At 44.3% G+C, this 10,896-nt stretch overlaps 1 protein-coding gene across 6 annotated transcripts in view; it reads left to right on the forward strand.

Annotated features, from left to right (window-relative positions):
• BCAS1 (brain enriched myelin associated protein 1) overlaps positions 1 to 10,610 on the forward strand; it is a 37,736-nt gene extending 27,126 nt beyond the window's left edge. For 4 of the 6 annotated variants that reach the window (XM_019008717.2, XM_019008714.2, XM_019008716.2 and 1 more), the window contains 4 exons: positions 1,559 to 1,624; positions 5,576 to 5,716; positions 5,829 to 6,077; positions 9,551 to 10,610. In XM_019008717.2, coding sequence (XP_018864262.1) covers positions 1,559 to 1,624; positions 5,576 to 5,716; positions 5,829 to 6,077; positions 9,551 to 9,625 — 531 coding nt within the window. In that variant the 3' untranslated portion in view covers positions 9,626 to 10,610. The remainder of the gene's footprint in view (positions 1 to 1,558; positions 1,625 to 5,575; positions 5,717 to 5,828; positions 6,078 to 9,550) is intronic. The other 2 variants (XM_015647325.3, XM_015647329.3) reach the window with 2 other exon arrangements.
• Positions 10,611 to 10,896: the final 286 nt, after the last annotated feature.

The raw sequence follows: 10,896 nt of genomic DNA on the forward strand, positions 1-10,896 counted from the left end.
GCTTGCTGCAGAAAACTTTTTGGGAAGCTTTGGCCAGCAGCGAGCCCAAGTGCCCAGAGGCAAGGATAAGAGTTCAGCAGTGCTCTGGAGAGAAATCCTTGGGGTTGTTTTGTCCTTGTCTCACTGGCAGCAAGAGGGAGCTTTGTCTAGACCTCAAGGTCTTTGCTCTGTTATTTTTGGTTAAAAATAGTAATAATGATAAAAATACCAGGTGGGTTAGAGAGGCTGGCTAAAGCAGGACTGTTTTTATCTGGGTCTGGAGTGTTTACAGGGGGAAAGGTAACACTGATTGCTGATAGAGCAGAATTTTTTTTTGTTTTCTAAATGCATTTCAGGACTTGCTAAAACACAAATGCAGAGTAGATCTTATCAGAGCCCATCTTTGTGCACTCTGGACGGGTTTGTCCCCAGCACAGATCACACTCCTCCCGTGCAGATAAAGCTCCACCAGCACAAACACACACCAGGCTCAGCAGTGGCACCTTCCAGGGACAGCATTTTCCCCACAAAAGCCATCAATTGTCATGGAGTGGTTTAATTCTCTCTCCTGCTGCTGCCACGTATTGATTTTCGTGGTTTCATAGGAAAATCAGGCTCTGGGTTGCAGTAACCCCATCTGTGGGATCAGGCTGGTGCTGCTGTGCCTCACGTTACAAACACAGAGCTGCAGCAAACCACAATTCCGCCTGAGATAAATTTAGAACAAAAGTCACATCCTTTCATTGTTTTCATTGAACTCCTGCAATGAAAAATGACATTTAAATTTGGGCACTCTGAAATCCTGCAGTTTGTTTTACGCTTTGCTGCTGAGCTCTGTGGTTTCTGTAGCACCCAGGAGAACACCCTGAACCCTCCAACACATTTTTAAACACAAATGCTCATTCCTGTTGTCTCTTTTGTAGCACTAATTGTAACTTAAGCTTAAGCCAATTCTCACAAAGCTTGTACTATTTACTCAGTTTGGTCAAATGGGGGTTTCTCATCTTTGTATCTAGATGGAAATGGGATTTTACCTTAAAAAGATATTTCAGAGTCAAGATTTGCTCTGAGTGACCTTCCAGTGCTGCAGCCTCAGGCTCTGCTTGTATTGTCCTGGCTGGGAAGAGTGGGAACCGAGGAGAATTATTGTTCTGAGATTTAAGGACTGCAGGAATAAACTGGAAAGCAAAAATCAGGATTAAAGATGAAAACATCTTTCTAAAGCTGAGTGGGCTTTAATTATTCACAGCACATGCATTGAGTAGGGTGGAGAAATAGAAAGCAAGTCCCACTAGGTCTTGAAGGACAGATTTGGCTCTGAAAAGCAAGGAAAAGCTCTTTCTAGAAAATTCCAGCAGCAGGGCTGACAGCAGGTTCTTGTTTAGTGGCTGAAATGATCCCTGCTTTTCTTGATGGGAAACCTGACTGGCAAGAGACAATCCACAGAACAGAACCAGCAAAATCCACCCTGGAGATGGGGATATTTCCAAAGTGGAGCTGCTGAAATTCCTTCAAACTTTAATTCCTGGGACTTTTCATCCTGACTGAATGCCTCAAACACGACCCTTTGTTATTTTAGTCAGTCAAAGGTGATGGAGGGACCCCCAGTTCAGAAGAGGGAGATGGTCCCAGCCCCAGACACCACGTAAGTGGATTTTTTCTTTTTTGGCCTGGATTTTTCATCCTCTGGTGGTGGATTCCTGTCACTTTCCACACAGCTCAACCTCTTGAAATGTAAAAGTCTCTGAGAGAAAAGTGCTGCACTCACTGTGCTTCATATATTTACACACAACTTACATGATTCTTTTATCTATTCATAATATTAAACAAGATTTTAAAGAGTCAGCATCTTTTCTTTTTTTTTAAAAAAAACTCTTTTTCCGGATATGTTCCTTTTCTTAAAATAATTCATGTGTTTATGGTCAGTCTTCTTCCTCTTTTGCTGCTTTTTGACTTTCTGCAAGTACTCAGGCAGTGGAACTAAATACAGAATTATTTTTACTTTGTTGATTTACTTGTCTTCTGAGGAAAGAATTATTTAAGTGGAAACTCTAAAGAAGAGAAATGAAAGTGAGAATGAAAAGTGTTCACTGCAGTGTAACAAAAGCCATGAAAATATTTGTTTCCTGATCTGTTTTTGTTTCTTTTGTTCTGTGTTCATAAAATCTAAACCCAACCTTCGGGTGTGGTATTTGCATTCTATTCTTGATGGCTTTTAAAATGTTTCAGAAAAAAACCATATTTTCATTAGAAACACAGATTCTGTTAATTTGAGAGCCAAACCCTGATCTGCTGCAAGTGAAGATATCCAGAATTCATCTCTCAGTAATGAGAGATAAAACAAGGTTCTGTGTATAAGCAGTTTCCTTGAAGAGCAGATCTGAAGCTGCATTCAAAACTGACATTTCAGAATTTCCTGTTTCAAATAGCTGTAAAATTATATCTCTCTCTTCTTATTTTCACAACATCTGATGACACCAAGGTTAATTTTTGTGAATTATGTCTCTAAAAACATCCTAAATATAGAAGGGCCTTGTCTTGTGACACTTAATCCTTATTTCATCCAGGAGTTTTGTGATCTGGGTAAGACACCAGAAGTTTCAGCCTGGATCTATGTTATTGTTTTAAGGAGCAGCCAGCTTCCTTCCATTTTTGTAAATCAGTTTATTGTTCTTCCTCCTCTCCCCTGCCCTGGTGTAAAGTAGAACAGTTTTAAACCACAGAGGAGCCCAAGGAAAACTGGATCTGCTGCTGACTTCTTCCTTTTTTGGGGATTTCTTTGAAAGGAGTTGCTTCAATTATGCTGCAGTGTCTCTGGAATGCTGTGATTCTTCTCCCCTTCCCATCCCTGCCCCTCTGCGCCCTCCAGAAATTTCAGCACCGCTCCAAAAACCCTGCACTTAAAAATCAGCCTTGGACCAAGGTCTCCTGTGAGATAAGGAGGAAAATGCTGTCCATTTTTCTGTTTTTTTTATTTCAGTGCAGTGCTAATGTCGAGGGAGGCAAAGCAAACTGCCAGGAGCAGCTCTCCCTTGGAATAAGGAGCATTAACATCTTTCATTATTCATAGGCCTCACTCCGCATTTCCTGAGCTGCTCCCATCAATATCAAATATGCCCATTTCCTGCCTTTCAAGGTTAATATGAAACACCTCAAAGAGATTATCTGATAGGGTTTGAGTTGTTGATTTTTTTTTTGCCTGGAAAATGCATTATGAATATTTTTTAAAACGTGTTTTGTCTGCCTTTCATCAAAGGCCCCACCTGCTCTCAGCCATGGGGACCGTTCTGCTCTGGCTGCAGCGCAGTCTCGGGCACGTGTGGGGAGGGAAACTCTAATTTTACACCCACAGAGCAAAGCCACAGATTTCACAGAGTGTTTCTGAGGGTTCCAGGCTCTTCTGGCCCCTTTGAACTCATCTGTGTCTGGGCTCAGTCCCAGAGCTGTGGTTGGTGCTGCAGAGAAGGTGAATGTTTACAATTTCACCAAAGAATCACTTCAAAGGTCAGCTGAGGCAAATTCCAGTGAGAAACCAACAGCTGGGGCAGCAGCTCAGAGCTCCCAGAGTTTAACTGAGCAGAGACAACATCAAATTCCTTGTGCTGGGAGAGCTCCTGCATCCCCTGGGTACTGCCAAGTGTTCTTTCCCAGGTGGGGTGGCCAGGACACAGGTGGGGTGGCCAGGACACAGTTTAGGTGGCCAGGACAGAGTTTAGGTGACCAGGACACAAGTAGGGTGACTAGGACACAAATAGGGTGACTAGGACACAGGTGGGGTGGCCAGGACAGAGTTTAGGTGACCAGGACACAGTTTAGATGGCCAGGACAGAGTTTAGGTGACCAGGACACAGGTGAGGTGGCCAGGACACAGTTTAGGTGGCCAGGACACAGTTTAGGTGGCCAGGACACAGGTGGGGTGACCAGGACACAGGTGGGGTGGCCAGGACAGAGTTTAGGTGACCAGGACACAGTTTAGGTGACTAGGACACAGTTTAGGTGGCCAGGACACAGGTGGGGTGGCCAGGACAGAGTTTAGGTGACCAGGACACAGTTTAGGTGGCCAGGACACAGTTTAGGTGGCCAGGACACAGTTTAGGTGACTAGGACACAGTTTAGGTGGCCAGGACACAGGTGGGGTGGCCAGGACACAGTTTAGGTGGCCAGGACACAGGTGGGGTGGCCAGGGCACAGTTTAGGTGGCCAGGACACAGGTGGGGTGGCCAGGACAGAGTTTAGGTGGCCAGGACAGAGTTTAGGTGGCCAGGACACAGGTGGGGTGTGTGTGGTGTCTGTGCAGCCCCAGAGCTCCCCTCTGCTCTCCTCTGACCCCACTGAGTCTGCTTTGATGAGCTATAACTCTGCTGATCCCCTCCTTCATGTTCTCCTGCACAAAGACCAGCTGCTGACTGGATTTTTTACAGAGAAATCCAGGTGTGAGGAAATATTTACCCACTTATATCTATCTTTGGAAAAAGAAATAATTCCAAAAGCTCATACTCAGTGGAGGAGTTGAGTCTGAATGTATTAAATGGGTTCTGTGATTTAAACATGGAACTTTTTTAAGATTGAGTAGCAAGAAAAGGTGAATTGAGTGAAAAAGGCAAGCAGTAGGATTGCTGTCCACTCTCATTCTTGTTTCCCCAGAATTAGACAGGCTTGAACATTTTTTATTTTTAAATACAAGAGGTGTATTTGCATTCTGTTCCTCTAGAGTTTCTGCTTTCAGGGTTTTCTCTGAAATCATGAGATGTAAAAATGTTTTTGTTTTGAATGAAAGCTAAGCCTGGCGTGTGAGCACATAACCCCAGGCCTTCAGAAGAACACCAAATATTTCAAGACTAATGGTAAAATTCCCAAAGCTGGAAAAATACACAGCATTAAGCTAGGGCCATGGCCTGAGGGCAGATGTGAGATTTCCAGCTTTTCAACATGGCAAATTTGTGCTGTTTTAATGATGGTAATAAGTAAAGCCATATGGGTTTGGTGGAGGTTTGTTTGTTTGTTTGTTTTTTGTGGGTTGGTTTGTTTGTTTGTTTGTTGGGTTTTTTGTTTTAATAAGAAAAAAGAAAACCCTATTTGCAAACAGATTTCCTGGCAAAAACACCCTTATTTACTACTTCCCAAATAGTGACAATTTCATTGTCTGATCCTTTGTTTGCTATGGGGCCTTTGATGTCAGGCAGACAAAATCCTGTGATTTTTCTTGTGTGAACTTCAAATATATCCTGAACTTCTCTGAGTTCCAGAATCTTCCCCTTTACTCTAGACACGTGCTTTGTGATTGTGTTTTTTTGGAAGATTTCCCATCTCTTCTTTTGCACTTGTACATGAAATTTTCTATGATGTTCTGGCCTTCCACAGCCAAACCCTGTGTTGTTAATTTTTGGGTGGAGTGTTGCTCATTCACAGGCAATTTGTTTTCATTCTTTGCTTTATGGGGTCTTTTGATTTTTATCCTCTCTCAGATCTTTTCCTTGCACTTTTTGGGTGCTTTCCCTGCTTGGGGTGCAATCACTGGGGGTATTTCAGTGGGCAGTGACTCTGCAATGCTCTCTGCCTCCTCCAGCAGACACATCAGTGAATTTGTTCCATGCAGGGATGGTTTGATCTCGCAGTCTTTGCTCATGGAATTCCATCAGCTCCCTGGGATCCCTTCCCTGAGCCAACACTGCAGGAGCTCATCCCAACCCCTGTAAATGAAAACCTGCTGGGCAGCAGGACGATTCCTCCCTGCCAGGTGGCCTTGCAATTTTTTAATTACTTTTTATCCCCCCTAACATATTTATCCATCTCCTTCTGATCTCTTTCTATTCCCCACTAAAAATAACCCCTGCTGGAAACCTCTGCAGACTTTAAATGCCACAGAGAAGCCTCTTGCCCCATCTGAGAGCGACCCTGGGGGCCAAAGGAGCAAAGAGAGCTCCAAAGACAAGAAGTTCACGGTGGAGCTGGGCAAGCAGAAGGGCAGGGAGCAGCCAGAGCCCCAGGAGCAGCCAGCAGCCGACCCCGACTCCATCCAGAACGGGGGAGACGCCAAGGAACCCTCCTACAAGAAGACAGAGAAGAGGCAGTCCCTCGGAGGCTTTTTTAAAGGCCTTGTACGTTCATTTCTCTTCCTTTTTTAGCCATTTTCCAGCTGATCCATGGGGGGTTTGTGCATCAGCTTGACCAGCAGGACTTGGGCCAAAGAACAGCAAGATTTTGGGGAAGGAAGGAAAATTCAGGCCTCGGGGTGCAGATGGAGGCAGGGATTGCCCAGGGAGAGCTGGAATTGTTGCCACAGAGCTGGGTTTGGGGTTCAGGCCTTGGCTACAGGGATGAGTCAAAGTCCCTACAAATTATAGGGTGTTAATTAAGGGAAAGTGGAGATGGGGCTGGTTTACCAGAGGAACCTGCCTGCCCCCATGGGGGTGCAGCTGGCACATCCCTGCCAAACAAAATCCCTGCCAACCAAAATCCCTGCAAACCAAAATCCCTGCAAACCAAAATCCCTGACAAACAAAATCCCTGCCAACCAAAATCCCTGCAAACCAAAATCCCTGCAAACCAAAATCCCTGCAAGCTCAAAATCAAGGGAGGGGATCAAAATCCAAACTCCTTCGTGAGTTTAACAAGAGACCCAAATTCAGAATTCTTCCAGAAAGGGAGATCTGAAGGAGTGAGGAAACACCTTCAAAATTCATGAAAGACACAGAGAGGCAGGAAAGGTGGCTCAGATTGAAAGGGCAAGAAAAGCTTTTAGATCAAGGGAGGAGATAATGAGAGATAAAAAGACCATTTGAGGAATGAACCAGAATCAATGTAGAGGAAGTAGAGGTGTTCTGTAGGATTTATTTGTTTTCTGCTCACCTCAGTTTGGCAGTCCCTTATCTTCTAGAGATTATAGAGAGTGCTCCTGCAGCTTCCCTGTCCCATTAACTCTTAAAAAAAAGGAATTTTTGACAACAGTAATGTTGATTTGGTCAGTTTATTGTGCTCTCAAAGTGGCAGCAAATCATGTAGCAATGAGGTCTGAGTATGGGAAAACTCTCATGGAAAATTATTACCTGTCTTTGAATATCCCCAAGATTACCAAGAGCTAAGAAACTCATTCTGCAATGCTAAAAAAATAATCTCCTCATCTCCTAGGTGATCAGAAGGTGTAATCATTGATCTGAAAGTGTTAGATCATGCACACCAACCCATGCCAGCATGGCCAGTTCAAGACAACAGCTCGATTGTCTGGGAACAACTCAGCAGAAAAATCCAGTTGTTTGTTGATCAAATGGGAGCAGGAGGGATTGAAGGGGGGATCCAGCAGCTCACCCAGCCTGTGCTCACTGAACAGCTCCTATTCTGTATTTTACCATCACCCTCTCCTGGATCCTGATTCCCCTGGGAATGGCACAGAGCAGAAATGCAGATTAGAGCACTGCAGCTCCAGCCTCTGCTCCCAGCTGGGCTAAAAATGTGACATTTTGGCTACAAATGCTGGAATTTTGGCTACAACTGGAGCCATTCACGCAAGCAAACAGCATCACTGCCCAGCTGCAGGCTTTGAACACAGATAAGGTTGTTCCTATGGTAAAAGAGATTAATTTATAAGATGTAGCAAATGTATTTAGGGAGTCTTTGAAAGATTAGATTAGAAAGAAAAAGAAAGGGGAAAAAAAAGGATTATTAACATTGTTTCCTGAGCTGGAATAACTCACAGTCCAGTTGTCAGAAGCTGGAAGTGCTCAGCACATGGAAAGTATTTGGATTTATTCTGAGCAGAGTACGTGCTGCACTGACCCAGGCTTCTCCTGAGCAAAATTTGGGGAAGAAAATTCTCCTGTACCACGATTTTGCTGTGTGTGCACTTTTAAATGCTCTGCTCAAACCAGCAGGTTCCAGCTTCACTGTCACAAACCCTGAGCTGGTGGTACCTGAGCTCCTGAATCCCAGGGCAGAGCTGGAATTTGTCCGTTAAATAAGGCAGAACAAAGTTCTTTCTATCACACCGGGCTTGGAAATTCCAGTTCAACAAGAATCATCAGCCAGTCTGATCTTCCTGCTTTAATCAGCACCAACCTTGAAAATGGGTGCAGCTGGAGAGTGCAGTGAGAAAATAATGTAAAATGAGTGGTAAATGAGGCAAAATGGGGATTATCTCCCACGAGCCTCTCCTCCCTCCAGCCCTTTACAGGGGGAAAGGCAAATTGTATCAGTTTATTCCTAAATAATAATGGGTCTGGCAGTGACTTCATCCTGCTGGGACAGGAGCTGGAGCTGGCACACCCCATTGCTCCTGTGATGGGGGAAATCTTCACCTGATGTGGAAGCTTTCAGGGTTTCTGGGTAAATTTGGGATGAGTAGCTCACTTAGTATTGGTTGATGGATAAAAGTTGGATTTGTTGCTACCTATAAATGGCCAAACCCTTTTATTCTGCTCTAGAGCACCCTCCAAAACTCAGCATCAGGGGAAGCAGAAGCGAAGCCACTGCAGCCAGCTGAGCTACACAAGGTTACAATCAGTTTTAGATGGGATTCTTCAGTCCATTGTGATTTTTGGCTGCTCTTTTTCATCCTTAGATCCTTCAAGGTGAAAAATTAAAAGAAGATCAGTGAGGTGCAGCCTTATCAGTGTAAAAGCCTTGCTGATTTTACTTCCCTGAAAGGGACGAGGAAGTCAAGACCTTTCACTCTCCATGTGAAACACAGAATCATCATGAAGTGGTGACTCAGGTTTCCAGGAAAGGACAATTCACACATTATTCTGCCTGGTTCCTATCTTAGGGAAAGCACAGAGTCACCTTTAGCTTGGTCATGCTGGATTTTCTGCTTAGCAAGGCACGATTTGGGCTACAAACAGCACTGACACCCCACAGTGGAAACAGTGACCTCAAACACTGTTTGTGGGTCCGTGTTGCTGAAGTTTTGGCAGCTTCAAGGCCAGCAAAATTGGGTCAAGCACTTTAAACCAGAGCCAAGTTTTTATCAGTTAATAAAAAATGTAGTTGGTATAGTTAGAGCTATACATTTCCTTCATCTAAGCTGGATTAGTGTCTTGGAGCGGTTCCAAACCCAGAATTAGGTTTGCAGTGTAAAAAAAGCTTTATCACACAAACATTGTCGAATACCTGTCATGCATAAAAGTATTTAATGTTCCTTTAACCTAGAGCAGAGCAGGGCTGGCTATAATACACCATTCATCATGCTTGAAGGACTCTTAGCAGGCTTGCAGTGAAGCGTTGAGGGCAGGGAAATTTTAGAGAAAGTTATGCCAAAACTCCAGTACTACAGACACGCAGCAGCCTGGCTCTGGTATGTGAGCCCAGCTCCTGAAAACAATTGTTTCCATGCCAATTGAGACAATTCTATTAAAATAACCCCCACATTTAGGCAGAGTCACAGGCAGGAACTTCGTGTGGTTCTCATGATGCAGATGGTGCTCCTATATTTGTGCATATTAAATAAAGGGTAAATGAAGAGGAGCAGGGAGATGAAATCAGTGGGAAAGATCTGGTAGCAAAAGTCCAAGACACCAATCCAGAGATGACCATTCTGAAACGCCCAGAAATGTTTCTAAAGGCATCTCTTGTTCCGCAGGGCTCCAAGAGGATGTCGGATGCAGAAGTGCAGACAGATCCCGTGTCCATCCTCCCCGCTGGGAAATCCAAGTAGTGCCAGGCTGTGGCTGCTGAGGGGAGGCTCAGCAGCTCTCTGGGAGCTCCTGGCAGCAGAAATGCCTCCTTTTCCTTCCCACGGCTCTCAGCAAACGCCTGAGGCTGCAGCAAACACCGGGGTACCATTGCAGCTTGTCACTGGCAGGTTTGTTCCTCACCTGGAGAAAGCAGCTCTAAAGACCCCCAAGAAATGTGTTTAATGTAAGGTGGTGTGGGTGGTTTGAAGTGTGGAGAGGGGAGAGTAAGTCAGGCACGAGGGTGGCAGAGAATTCAATAAATGGCAGAAAAACAAAGGATGTGACAAAGGAGAGCAGCGAGGCACAGGCAGAGAATCCTCCACTTTAGAGAGCTTGAAATCAGCCAGGAAAAACACAAATCCCCTTGGATAAATCTTCTGCTTCCATGGAACAACAGCCAAGTCACTTCTGGTGGGGTTTCGATGGAGCTGAAATCAAAGCTGAACCCTTCAGCCTGAGAGAATCCGTGGTGATCAAGTCCTGCTTCCTGTTGGTTATTAATGTAAATTAAAACGCTAAAATGCAAAGGCTTGAGGTGATTGAGGCAGCTCCTCTCTTGGCCGGGCGAGGTGGGATAACAAATTAAAAGCTATTTAAAGTTCTAATAGGACACAAGAGGGCACCCACGTCCCCTAACGCCGGGCTGTGCCTGCCAGCCGGGAATTAATGGTCCTTAGATCATAGGAAACTTACTTGTTCATCCTGATATTTGTTTATAGTCGTAATTAATCCTAATAAAAACCAAAATCAAAGCTGCTCAGGCAGCTCTCTGCTTCACAAGACTCCCATAATAACTACAGTTAATAAATTTTACAGAAAATTAAGATTTCTGTTCGTTCAATCCTAGCCTGTACAGGGAACCAGGGGCCTGACATTTTAATCAACACTGATCTTAATGATACAATACTGTATATTTTGACATCCTTATCTTTAAATAAACTAATACTTATCCTTTGAAAAAAAAAATCAGTTGCTGCTTGAATTTTCAAACTAAGTTTGTTATTTACATCCCTGTGGTCTGATGATTGGTGTGACATTATGGCATAAATCAGCACAGACAAGCCTTGCCTGTGGAGGGAATAAATGTTATTCTCTCTTTATTTGAGTGAAGATTACATCTGGAAAGCAAGGGAGAATAGAAATTATGATCAATTATATTAGCATCGAATCACAGAGGGACATTAAAACTCACCCAGTGCCAGCCCTGCCCTGGCAGGGACAGCTCCACTGTCCCAGGTGCTCCAAGCCCTGT

The sequence above is a fragment of the Parus major genome, chromosome 20, assembly GCF_001522545.3.
Source record: "Parus major isolate Abel chromosome 20, Parus_major1.1, whole genome shotgun sequence".
Classification (NCBI taxonomy): domain Eukaryota; kingdom Metazoa; phylum Chordata; class Aves; order Passeriformes; family Paridae; genus Parus; species Parus major.